The sequence below is a fragment of the Pieris brassicae genome, chromosome 5 (genome assembly GCF_905147105.1).
Source record: "Pieris brassicae chromosome 5, ilPieBrab1.1, whole genome shotgun sequence".
In the NCBI taxonomy this organism is placed as follows: domain Eukaryota; kingdom Metazoa; phylum Arthropoda; class Insecta; order Lepidoptera; family Pieridae; genus Pieris; species Pieris brassicae.
This window is the reverse complement of record NC_059669.1, coordinates 19,069,618-19,083,519: the sequence shown is the minus strand read 5'-3', so window position 1 is coordinate 19,083,519 and position 13,902 is coordinate 19,069,618. Positions and strand designations below refer to the sequence as shown.

The following is a 13,902-nucleotide window of genomic DNA, read 5'->3' as shown; positions in this document are numbered from 1 at the left end:
TCTCATTGGATAAAAAAATATTATTAATAAGTTATAAACCATAATGATTATCTTAATTATCTATTAATTCATTCTAATTGCCCAAATATTATTATTAAATAAAGAGCTGCTATATTTCCAATCATAAACACCTAAAAATCATCAAAGTCGTAATGTAAAATGAGATTCTTTTTCTAAGACCTTAAGTCGAATTGGTTCGCAAATACTTCAGTGAGCAGTTGGTTCCACATAGTGGTGTCTTGGCAAAAACATTTTAATCTAACAATAACGAGGGATAATCTTATTACAATTCACTTCCAATTTTATTAGTTATTTTCTGAATAAAAATAATATAAAAATAAATATAATTTATAACCCGTAACAATGAACATACAATGTTTGTATGATATGTATATCTTTTGTACTAACTTATTATATCAGATGATTCAAAAATGAAAATTGGACTTACGACAAAAGTTTAGATGGATCATAGCTTTGTGTCTCATTCAAATTCTGGCCAAACACATTTAAAAATAGGGCCAAGCACGGCAGTATGACCAGCATTGCTTATAACTGGTTTTCTGTAAAAATATTAATAAAATAAGTTACAAAAATAGAAAACTGCTTGGTTTCCCTCCACATTTGCATTGCACATGGCCACATTACCAGATGTAAAAACTTCATAATTTTGTAGTTATATTAACTACTAAAGCACGATTTCGAAATGATTTTCTCATGGTCTCTGAATTTTACAGTACTTAAGGTTTTTGTTATCACTATAAAAAATATGTTGGAAACCTTCGAGTCGCAGCAATGTTATTCTGAACTAGTTATAGAATATAAATAAAAATTATGAGTTAAATGAGCTGTATTTTATTTATTTGACGAAGATTTAAGACTTAGCTTAGGTGTAAATCACTAATATGTTGTATATTTTAGTAATTGAAATAAAAATAATAATCATATTACGATTTTAAATGAATACTGCTGTTGAAGTTACTATTGCTCATAACGTAAAGGTTGAAAGATTAAGAGTATGAACCCCGTTCATACACAAATAGATTTTAACATACATAATTAACACATACCTACTCATGTCGATTAAATATAATGTCCACTTAAGAAAGATTTTAGAATAATTTCGATTGTGTGATTTTGTTACAGGTAAATATGAACTCTGCTTTACACTAATGCATGTATTTTCAGTAGGACATATTAATAGTGGGTGTATTTTATAAAAGTAATAAATAATTAATTATTTTTTAATTTCTTAATTAATTTTTTTTATAATAACAACAAAGGGTTTTACTCTCCTTTGTATTGTACTACAATAATGATTGAAAGATATACCAGTAACCTGGAGGTTCCGGATTACTTTGGCAAAGTAATATTACATGTATGAGAGTACTGGAAAAAGATTTAAGATGAGAGCTCTAGATTGTATTAGGTAGATGGAAAATATGATAACTCTTTAGAATAACTTACCGCAGTGGTCTATCCACACAAAGCTCAAACACACAAATAAATATTTTGGCGTAAACATGATATCATCTTTCTTCTCTATATGGCAGCTTGCCGCACCAGGAGATGGTGAAAGCGTTTGCACAACGTGTTTCCTACTCAAATAATATTATGTCATATCCTGATAAAAGGGCGATATTTTTTCAAAACTTCATAAACTTTTTGTGTTAGCAATTATAATTGTTTAACTGACTGCTTAATGTGTATACATTGTATGTGGTATAAATATAAATTGTTACCGCATTGGAGTAATTTGTAATGGTAGTTTAATTAGTTAAATAAATAAAAGTTGACGTAAATTGAAAGCACAACGCTGGGAGGTTTGGTCAAGAGTGGAGCGGTAAAGGACAGAATGGAAGTGTCTGGAGGGCTTTGTAGGCATCGACTTTTTTTATATTTATTGTAAATGAAAAGGAACTTTTTCAAAATAAAGGCTATTTTATTTTAAATGCTATACAATTCCCTATATATAGGCTCTTTCCCATCCCAGTCTTGGACTAACCCAATACCCCATAATCCTATAACTTTGCGGGAAATCATCAGCAGCCTTTCTGTTTAGCAGACGTCATTTACGTAATATATAAGTATTGATTATGGTCCACATTACGGTCAACATATTTACTACAATAGTATAAATACTTTCTCCTCGATCCATAGTAGCGAAGAAATAAGTTTAATTGACCTTGCAAACCAGCTAAGTTTCGTCATGTACAAGTTTATCTCCATGATTACCGATGCATTGGGCAATCCGTATAAGAAAGGTTATTTAGGGCTGTCAATAATCTAATCTAAGAGAAAAAAGTTCGGAGGAACAGGTGTGAATGCTCCTAAAAGATAAATGGTTGACGGATCATTGCTAGCATTGGACATGACATCCCCTAGCTCTACAAAATAGGTCTAACTAGCTCTAACACACCATGGGTGAGAGTCTGGCCGAGAGCTATGGAGAGCCGTGCCTTAAGCAGCTTATTGCGGGAATCGGACAAGGCCAACCTGTTACCATATCCGGTCTAGGGCGTTTGCTGGCGATGTTGTGGGGTTTTAGGGGATATGTAATGAGGAGAGAAAAGTTATAAAAGTATCCAACCATAGTAGGTAATCAATAAAATACAGTAAGTCATTACGATGAAAAGATAGATACATGGTTTCTTGATTGATCTCTAAACAACCGAATTATTTTGAGTTACAATAATTTAGTTATTAATTTAAAGTATTTTAATCTGAACGACGACAACCCTATTGATGTCATTGTCAAAATAACTTGTCGTGTTGAATTTACATACTAACTGGTTTATCTATTCAATGAATATCATGGATAATTTCAATCTGATGCTACACCCGTTGTCAGACCGTATTCTTGAACGTCACATGCTTACAACTGAAGATCTGTCAAACAATTTTTTCTATTGAAGACTTTTAATGCTTTCGGTGATGGTGAGTTGAGATACGGTAAACGACACTGAGATGATAGTTACTTTGGACAAATTTTCGGCAAGTTTGTGCGCTGTATAGAGCTGGGACATTTTTGAATTTGAGATCCTAGTAATTAATTAAAAAGTAAAAATAATAAATTAAAAAGTGACTGCAACTATTGTCATTATACATCAACAAAGACACATTTATAATAGTATTGTCTTTGGTTAAGTTTATAATAATCCGGTTAAAAAATTGTTTTCTTTCACATTTATTATTATCATATCTTTACAATTTTGTTACCTTGGTTTAAGATCTCGCAAGCTCTGTAAGAAATCAGCTGATCCCTTTAGAAGACAAAGGTTCGGAAAGAAGAAAAAAGTTAAAAGTCCCGGACGCTAGGCTAAGTCAGGATCTGTTTGTTTCTCTTGTCCATGCGTTATTCTGTGATCTCCATGAAACTAACGTACGAACAACATAAACATTGTCATACGTAAATTTAAAATAATAACACAGTTTTAATTATAATAAATTATAATAACAAATCCATTTAACAGAACTATCAATGTGACAGCAATAAGTACTATCTGATTTACAAGCATCGCTGCACAACATAGGGTCAAACAAATCATAATTAATAAAAATGATATCACATAAGTTTCCTTATTTATAGAACATCCTTGGACAGCGAACTTTATAAGTGAAATAATATTTCTTCTGAGATACATTGCTATTTGTGAGAATCTTAATGTTGTTAGAATAAATCAATAAATTTATATATTAGATTTGACGATTAGCGATTTATTAGTATAAATCGTAGTACGTAGTAAATCTACGAGTTTATAATAACGATTAAAATTTATCTACTGTGAACACATATTCAAAGAATCATATTATTTGTAATAACAAATTGTTATGTTTAAGCTAATTAGGCAGATATTTTAGTGTATGTTTTGTAGATAATTTTAGTCAAGTAGGTCGTAATACCTGACACATATCAATGTTTTGGACCTAATTAGGCATGTCGGGGACATAGGGGAATGAACGCTTACGTTGCTTATAAAAATTATGGCTCATTAATGCTTTAATTATAACAATGTTAAGAGAATTAAGGAAAATATGTTGTAAATGTTTAAAAAACTAAATTGTAATTTAATAAAATATATAATAATTTTATTATGGAAGAGCTGGGAACCCTGACACATTTATTTTTATAAGGGTTCCCTAATCTTACACCTAATGCATATCTACTTGTAAATAATGAGTCAATAGTCTAGCCTACTGATTCGGAAAACCAAGATGCGCTATCTTATCATGAATAGGTGAATTTTAAATTCTGAACATTGATCCACTGACCCGAGAGAGCTTATCATTATATTCTAGGTGATCTAAATACTTATAATTCAATGGCCCTAAACAACATATAATATAACATATAACAACTATTAATCGCTTTTAGGGCCATATATTATATTAATCAATTTAAGTTTTACATATTATGTCCATTCAATGTATATAAACACTTAGGTAGGTGACATAGTTTTAATAAATAACATGTTGAGCGATTATTTAAAACATAATTTGGTCAGATATTCTTATTAATACAAAATTAATTAATTATATAGTATTTAATGAAATTGTTACTCATAACGTATTTTAATATGTATGTTAAATAAAACATCATACCTAATAGGACTAGTTAAGTTTAAAAAAAAAAGTTGTTAAAAATTGATAAAAAATAATTTATTCATTTTAGTATATAAATGAACATAAAAAGTCGTTTTATTTACATTTACTACCAGTGCTCTGTAACTCTCAATAATGAAATTAAAAATGAAGTTAATAGTTGGATAGTTTAATAGTACCCACCTTGTGTTGCCATATGCATCTAGTTAGTTCTACAAAATACAAAAGCCTTTATTACTGATAAACAATAATCATAACACATTAATTAAAAATACACACTCACACATCCTTACACATTTTAGATTCCCACAAACACCTCAATCAATAAATTTAAATAATAAATGGTCGTAGTTAGTACATATAATGTTTTAGTCGTAATTATTCATATATATAGTGTAATCCGTTATATTTGTTAAATGAATTAATAAAATCTGGGAATCCATTATGGGGTCAATTCGTTAGTTATAAATAATTATGAATATTATTAAAATATATTTAGATTTCATATGCAAATTGCGCCATCTATGCTCAGCATTAGCAAACTTAACAAATGTCGACGTCGTCCGCTTACATTTATTGTAAAAAACCCAAAGTCTTTCTGAATTCTGCCAAACATTCATTTTATTATTGATTATAATAATAAATTTAATTGTGTATCAATTCTTGAAAGGCTGGCAACGCACTCGCTAGCTCTCTAGCATTAAGGGAGTGTGCTGTATCAGAATCACTTAACATCAGGTGAGCCATCCGACACGTTAGCTCCCTGTTCTTGAACTGGAACTCTTTGTCACTCTTTTAATTGCCGCATTGTCATTAGTAGAAAGCAGTCTAAAGAAGTCTTATACAAAAGAATGGTGTCTTTTTTAACCTATATTTAGTTTTTTTTTGACATACATGAGTACAACCTTATATGTATAAATCACAAAATAACTACACCCAATAATGCCTTTAGGAAATGTATTATTTCAATAACGTACTCCCGATATGTAGAAGATTTGACAATATATTTTATAATAGCTATACATATAAATAAATAACTCAACCTGCAGTGTGTTCAATGTAAATATTGGCATATCTCTGCATCTGTTGTATTGGCATTAAAAAAAATTGTAGGAATTGTTAAGTTTGTTATGGAAGAGGTGGAATCCCTGATACAGATATTTTTTTCTTAAGGCGCCGAAATCTAAATAAATTAATAAATACGCCAGGAATCAAATCCAGGGACATACATGTCATTTGCGTTACACCATTACACTACGCATCGGCAAATTTAAGTACTGTTTTCAAAGTAATATAACAATCTAATCGTCAGAAATCGAAATCTGTATATGAACGATAACACGGCAGGAATTGAATTTCGTTACAATTTCCTCTCAAGTGAGCACAGTCAGTGTTTACTTTACCGTCTAGAGACACACACATCTTGAATTATCTCATATTTATATTGTGTTATATTGTCGCGAAGTGATAGTTAACTTTTAACACGTGAGTTGTTACTATACTACATTTATTTATTGTTATTTTATAGCAAATTTAATGAAATAATTTTGGCTTGCAATGGTAATATTTCGGCAAAAAGTAATGGTCAAGTGTAAGTCAGCCCCACTTATATTGTTCAATCTCTTTAACCTGTTGTGAATTCGATTTCCGTGGAAACAATGATTGTTTGCTAAAGAATAATGATAAACACTGTCAGACCCATGCCATTCGGCTAAAATGTGATCTAATAAAACGTGAAGGTGAAAGGACTTGATAAGCTAAGTTTCGGTGCTTTCGGAGTTCCCGTCGCAAAACCAGTTTCAAAATAGAGAGAAAAAAATAATCACCTGATTGTAGATGTTATGTTACGGTTTTGCAAAGTCAGTTATTTATTTAAGAAGTTAAAACATAGTTCACTTGACTTTCTTGCTTCTAATTATATCGTTGTGGTTTTCAAAGTGTTTTCTGTTTTTTTTTCATTATTCTTAATAATTGTTAACAAGTCTGGTCAGGTCTGTGGGGAATTATGGGATATGTCTCTGCGTCTGTATCCTGTTGAACATGAACTCTGTTACGTACATTACCTAAGTCCAGTTGTTAATGCTGGCTAAATCCGCTTCATGACCCCGAAACAATTGATTCTCAGGGAGTTGAACCCGTGTGTGTGTGAACGTGTGCGTTAACATAGCCATGAAGGCGGTTTATAAAATAGTTTTAACCTTGGATGTTGACATCTAATTATTATGCTTATCATACTAAGCGGTATTGTCTTTTGAAACATTTATATTGTTCCGGTATTTTCAACCAATATATCCGCACTTATAAGCCCATTCATTAGATATGTATTTCTGTATTGGTTTTACTGAATAATAAAGTGATGTCTGTCTATAAGAAAACTGCGGTTCACAGCTATTTTAATAGAAATCAAACAAAAAATACTATGCTAATTCGATTGCATACAATAATTATCAATTGCACCATTTTATATAATTATATATGTAGTAATAAATATTTCGTTATGAACGTGTATTCATGGCGGTTCAAATACCTTGAAGGTAAAAAGATGTATTTTTTTTGTATTGGCTTTATTTTTTATTTTTCAATATAATTATTATAATAATGTAATGAATATTTTCTTTTCTGTGTTGTATTTCTGTAAAAAGTTGGTGCAAACCAATAAATAATGTATAAATATTTATGTGTATGTAGCATAAATAAATATTTTATAACCCAAACAGTAAAAAAAATAGTTTTCCGTCTAACTGGACACAAATCTCACTTTCAGTTTCAAGTTTGCATCAAACAAAAATTTTCTAATATTCTGTGGACATATGTTTTACTTTGTTTATCTATACGCTGCAAGAATATACTATCTGTGGAAGATAAAATATCAAGAGTTAAGTCCATACAATTTATACAGGGCTTAAGTGTAAATTTTTCGTGTTTGCTTTTCGCAATAACATGCATTTCAAGTGACGAGAGATAATATGTAAAGGTATTATTTTATAAAATCATATATAGCAGCATATCTGCACTAAACTTAAGGTTGTCCTTAGCCCTAGTGGCTAAACTCAAGAAGTTTTAAACCACGGTCAGAATAAATTGCGATTTTTGATAATCGCCAAGTAAATCAAGCCGCTTTTAACGCATACGCTTCAGATTCACACACACACCCTACACGCATTCTCTCGGTCATATTATTATTCTGCTAATCTTTCTTCAGTAATTCTGTAAATCTTTTGAGGTTTCGATTGAAAAAATATCTTGTATTAAAGTAAAGTAAGTAAGCTGTAAATCTTTCCAAATAGATAAATATTCCGAAAAACGGCACAGACGAAAAGTTCCATTTCCTGCGGTGTAGTGGTGAAATTTCGCGTTGAAGAAGAGGAAATCACCGATACCAACGCCTATTTTGAGGCTAAAGACAAATTGCACTACAAAAATAGTATGACCGCTATAATCTTTGTATCGCTCTCAAAGGCTATTGAATAATCGAATCAAATTCTATCAAAAAATAAGATTTTTTTCTATGTTAGCCTACGAACTTTAGGCCACCTCTAGAATAAATACTTCTAATGTCGTTATATATTCCGATGTTGTCCTTAAATATACTGATAATTGACATTTTATATAAAACTATCCAATCGGTTTAGTAGATTATAAATACCTACAAACTTGTGTTTACGATATTAATTATAAAAAAACTTTGCCAGTGTGATCTTGACGTAGCTTATGGATCCTCACTTGAGAGTTACTTACGATTACTGAATATAACATTATTAAAGTTACATGGTAAGCTGATGATGTAATGTTCATGATATCGGAACTTGTTAACTGCGCAATACTTTCCTATGTTTCGTTAATAACCTTTAATTTTTTTAATGAAAATCACCACAACATAACAATAGGATTTATCTATATATGAGCCTTGGAACATTAACATTGTTCTAAAGTATGCAATAATTATTAACGTCGTTAATAACTATCATTATGTCGCATTTAGACAATTAGCTTTAAGATATTTAACTTTGGCAATTCAATAGCTCTTATAGATATGCTTAGAAGAAATCTGCGCGCTTTCTATTTCAAAGCTTGGGTTATGTTCAATTCATTTGTTTTGTAAATGCCGATCAAAAGGGGATTAAACCCTTTTGGCGAGAATATACTTGGTTTTAGTATTGGCAGCTAGGTGATGCGATTTTGTTTTTTCGACCCTCGTATCTCAAAACTGTCTTTTAAATAGTAGATGAAATATTAATTCTAGGTTATTAAATTAAATACAATTTAGAATAGAACTAGCATTGAGTTCATATGTTTAATGGCCTCGGTTCAGTAGAGAATACACAATCGTTAAACAATTTCTCTGTTATAATTCCAGGCCTAGGGCCTTTATGTACAGGATCCGAAAAATAAGTAGTCTTAAAACCGGTTTGTATTTAATCTCTGCAACTTAATTTACACAACTTTCGCTTCGCATCCTAATTTGAAATATACATTCTATAAATTATGAAGTCATCAACATTAAAAAAATTGTCATGGCCTAAATTATATTTATGATACAAATCACAACACTTTTAACCGATCAACCAAAAACCAAAGATGATGCGTGTTTTTATTATTTGTGATGTGCACCGTCGTGTCGTGATTTGTCGCTTATAAGTCTATTAACCTATTAATGTAACGGTTTTAGATTCAAGATATGCAGGTGTATAATTGTATAAATATAGTTCGCATAATGTTAATGTAGTTCGAGCGATGTGGATGTAGGCAAAAAAGATTAAAAAATTAGACGAATATTATATGAATATGAGTACTTATTACGTCACTGACACCTTGAAGTTTTCCATAACATCTTTAAACTATATATAAATCGATATATTTTCATTAAATACTTGTTAATACAAGAAAAAATGTTGTTATTTTGGAGTCGGTTCTATTTTCTTAAAGGAATAATGTAGTAATAACTATACAACATTGCATTGAAAGAATGCCTCGTTTTCTTACTAAAACAAAAATTCACTTATTTGGTGAATGTTAGCAAATTGAGTAACGGTTTTGGCCAATCAAAATTATACAGCGTGGTTATTGTACCAGATACATAACTGGCAAAAAGTTTGCATATGTTACTCAATCATTTAGAGGCGGTATTTTGTGGCTTAAATTATACGGAGGATTTAAATCATTATTTTCTTTTTGTATAAACGAATCATCAATAGAAATTTCTCTTTATTTAGTAAGCTATTTAATTCTGAGGGTTCTTTCATGTTCTTGATTTTTTTTTCCAGAATTCAGATAAAAAGCAAAATGGTGCAGCGTATAGCAACGCAGGTAACAGCACCGGACAAAGAAGATAGTTTAGCAAATTTAATCGGACAATTTGGAAGATGGCAGTTCTTGGTGTTCGCAACTGTCTCCCTTGTGAAACTATCCTCGGGATGGGTTCAAATGGCAATACTCTTTCTAACGCCGAAGCTAACATTTTGGTGTGTGGAATTCAGAAATGGCTCAGCATCTTCTGCTCCTGTTGTGGAGAACTCCACTTGCTACTCCGATTGCTTGAAGTACGATTATGATGCGTCTCCTTTTGATAATACAATTGTATCGGAATGGGATCTGGTTTGTGAGAGAGGCTGGTTAGCTAGTTTCACGCAAATGGTCTTGCAACTGGGAATCCTCCTTGGAAGTATTGTTTTTGGGTTTCTTTCTGACCGGTAAGAATAATAAAAAGTTTTTGTATTAAACCACGACAGTTATGAAAATATGTAAAAGTAATTCTAATCTCTTGTTTATTTTGCTATAAAAATTTATTTTTTCTTTGGAATATTTCGATACATGTTTTTTAAATTGTGCTCGACGAACTATGATTATTTTTTCTTCTGCAAGTTATATAAAAATGTAGAAGGGAGTTAGTATCACACTATCCTCATACATATATAGATTTATATACTATATAGGATTGAGTTCATTGCAATCTAGTCTAAGGTGCGCTCAATTTGGCTAATAATTAACATACTTTCTAGGTATGAAACCGAATCGAGGTTCCATATACTTTAGCATTTAAATTAGTGTCACAATGCAAAATTTAGAGGTAACTTTTATTTATTTCTTGGTCACAACAGATGAGCATTATATATTATGTATCTTCATATATGTACGTTAAAAAAATCCTACAAGGACCCAGGAAAATTCATCTTTTTAACATTCACATCAAACAAAACCTTAAATTTTTTCCTCTCCAGGTATGGCAGAAAGATTACCTTCCTTATATCCATCACGTTTCTAGTCCTGCTGGGATTTGCTATCCCTTTCGCACCAAATTATGCCACCTTCACTGTAATTCGTTTCTTCTGGGGAGTCGCAACGTCTGGAACTATGGTGGTCTCTTTCGTCATTGTAATGGAGACCATTGGATCAAACTACAGGGAGATGCTCGGATGCCTGTTCCAAATTCCGTTTATTATTGGCCACATGACTGTACCGCTCTTCGCGTATTACTTTAGAAGCTGGGATTCTTATAGTTTGGCTATGGCTGTACCACCCCTGATATATTTGATGTATTTTATTTCTTTGACGGAATCTCCGAGATGGTTACTCAGTGTGGGAAGGGTAGATGAAGCAGCCAAAATTGTGAAGAAAGCAGCCCAATTGTAAGTTGACAAGAATTATTAAATACGCACGCATTATTTCTTTATAAAATCCCAAACACAATTTCAAATATAGATATTATTTAATACTTTAATTGAAAAGAAAATTACCTTAAGAATTACTTTAAGAAAGAAATCTTTATTAAACACAATATACAGGATTAGATAAAGTAAAGTGCACTGGCCCCCAAACTAGGATTCCCTGTGTTGTGGGCAGCCAGTCTTTTCCGTTTGACATGTTAACAGTATTTTACTCAATGACTTCTACATAAGAGACATTTATATTTAAACTATTTTTGCAACATAAGAATATTTTCTGTATCAGAAGAGGACAGGTTAACAAGATATTGTTTGAGATTTTTAGTACTTAAATGTATTTTTGATGTTAGTCATAATTTTGTTTTTAAAGTATTTAAATAATGTTTTTTTTCAATAAAACCAATTTTCTATTTAATGATTTTTGTTGTCGTGATGTGTTAGCATCGTTGCAAAATTTTCGTTCCAACCTAAAAAGCAACAATATTCAATCATTTCATCAAACTATTTCAGCAACGGTCTACCAACAACTAAAATTGATGAGACTCTAAAGCAACTATCAGATGACATCCGTTCTAAATCACAGGAAGGGCGTGCGAATTATACCGATCTTTTGAGACCAGCCCTCCTAGTGAAGACGGTCTGCTGCTGCGTCATGTGGACTATTGTTGGTTTAACCTTTTATGGATTTAACCAGTACATCAGTCAGACCAGCCCAGATCCTTTTGTGACCGTGGCAGCGGCGGGAGCCATACAGGTACGATCAAGCTATATACCCGAACCGATTTAACGTTATATGTCGAAATTGCTTTGTCTATATATTCTAAATTTGTAAACATATAACACGCTCCTGAAATTCAAATGTTACGTATTTCTTACGTAGGTTACATTTTGCACGGTTTTTATAAATTATAAATTTAATTTAAATGAAACATTTTGGTCCAGGGTCGGTCAGTCTTGTTCAGAAAAAGCATTTATTAAGCTGATTAAATTGTAATCAAGTATATTGTCTGTTTATAAGTACGTAACCAAAATAGTACATATACTTCCCATATCAATAAAAAAGTAATTAGTCTAATTATTGCAGGATTTTAACTATGTTATTTATGTTTATATATCTCTTCATTATAGAGTAAACAAATATGGGGTGATAGGGGGCTCTATCAAGCTACTCTTCTATTCTGCAAAAGTTATAGAGGCTAATCTATTTATAAACAGAATATGCGCATAATAATGAATAATCTCAATACTTGAATTGCCTAATGCATATCAAGTTATAAGTATATCTCAAATTCAACACAAAACTCGTTTGGCGCCTTGAACTTTACAGGAAAACGTACAAAATAGTGAAGTAATTTTAATTTAATTACCGAAACTCACTATGCAATTACGAGATAATTTTGTTAATTATGAATAATGGTGAAAATTATATTGAAACTTATTGGATAAGTTATCTTCTAAGGTAAAATTCAAATTCGTGTCTTAACGCTAAGTATGTCAGAAACATTTTCTAAGTTTTGATTCCGAATGCTAGACCTAAATATTTCCTTTTATATAATATTTCTTTAGCAAATAGTATTGACAAACCTATAGAAAAAATCGTATAATGAACTAATAATAGCGCAGGTATTCGTGCTGACAACATCTACGGAATTGACGATTGATGAAGTTTCGTCAGTTTCAGTTCTAACGAACTCTACAAAATCTTTTCTTTGAACTATTATATTCTATCATATTATAATTATTTTTCATGTTTTCAGATTCCATCGAACATAATATCTATATGGCTGATCAAGCGCTTCGGGAGGAAACTAACCATCGCCTTAACATTTATCCTCGGCGGTATATGTGTTTTACTCTTGGGCGTAGTTCCTAAAACCTACGCGATTACACTCACCCTTGGCACCTTAGGAGTCAGCTGTACAGCTATCGTAGCCGCCTCTATCTATATCTACACGTCAGAATTGTTCCCCACAGTCGTGCGAAATATGTCAATGGGGGCATGCTCTATGTGCATGAGAATAGGGTCCATGATTGCTCCATTTATTTCTAATTTGGCGTTGACAGTTCCATGGTTACCGACTGTGGTGTTTGGCTTTGCGGCTATAGCTGCTAGCGCTATGTGCTTGTTCTTGCCAGAGACAAAAGGTACTACGTTACCAGATAGCTTAGAAGATGTTAGCAAATAGTCGGATATAATGCTAGTATCGTTAAACGAAGGTCTTGCTGTGTATGTTAGTATTGTTCCGGTTCAGTTGTTTACTTTTAGTTTAGTACGGCAAATGTCTTAACGATAGAAGAAATTAAACTCGTTTAAAAACAGGTACGAGTAAAGCGCATATTGGCGTTAATGATTATAAAATATTTTATAGATTTGTGAATTGTGATATTATTATTAAGATTAAACCATATTAAACGTGATTTTCGTATCCTGCCTTTCTTTACTTTCGATAAGTGCCATCTATGCACCGTTGACAATAATAAAAACAAGGATGCATACGTACACAATGTACTACAATTAACGACAGATGTCGCTGACCAAAACAGATCTTATGTGCATTAGCAAAGTTTTGTGTCTAAATAACCTTAAATTTAAGGTACAAAGCTGTGCCATGGTAATTAATATATATATATATATTGTATA

At 31.5% G+C, this 13,902-nt stretch overlaps 1 protein-coding gene across 3 annotated transcripts; it reads left to right on the top strand.

Annotated features, from left to right (window-relative positions):
* Positions 1-5,991: 5,991 nt before the first annotated feature.
* Positions 5,992-13,687, top strand: LOC123710432 (organic cation transporter-like protein). Of its 3 annotated transcripts, none has more exons than XM_045662300.1 (5): positions 5,992-6,084; positions 9,864-10,289; positions 10,818-11,225; positions 11,772-12,015; positions 13,019-13,687. In XM_045662300.1, exons 2-5 carry the CDS (start codon positions 9,883-9,885, stop codon positions 13,445-13,447), a joined length of 1,488 nt encoding a protein of 495 aa, XP_045518256.1. In that variant the 5' UTR covers positions 5,992-6,084; positions 9,864-9,882; the 3' UTR covers positions 13,448-13,687. The 3 variants fall into 3 exon arrangements, with proteins under 3 accessions (XP_045518256.1, XP_045518257.1, XP_045518258.1); XM_045662301.1 differs by lacking the exon at positions 5,992-6,084 and adding an exon at positions 6,091-6,190; XM_045662302.1 differs by lacking the exon at positions 5,992-6,084 and adding an exon at positions 7,537-7,573.
* The last annotated feature ends 215 nt before the right edge of the window (positions 13,688-13,902 follow it).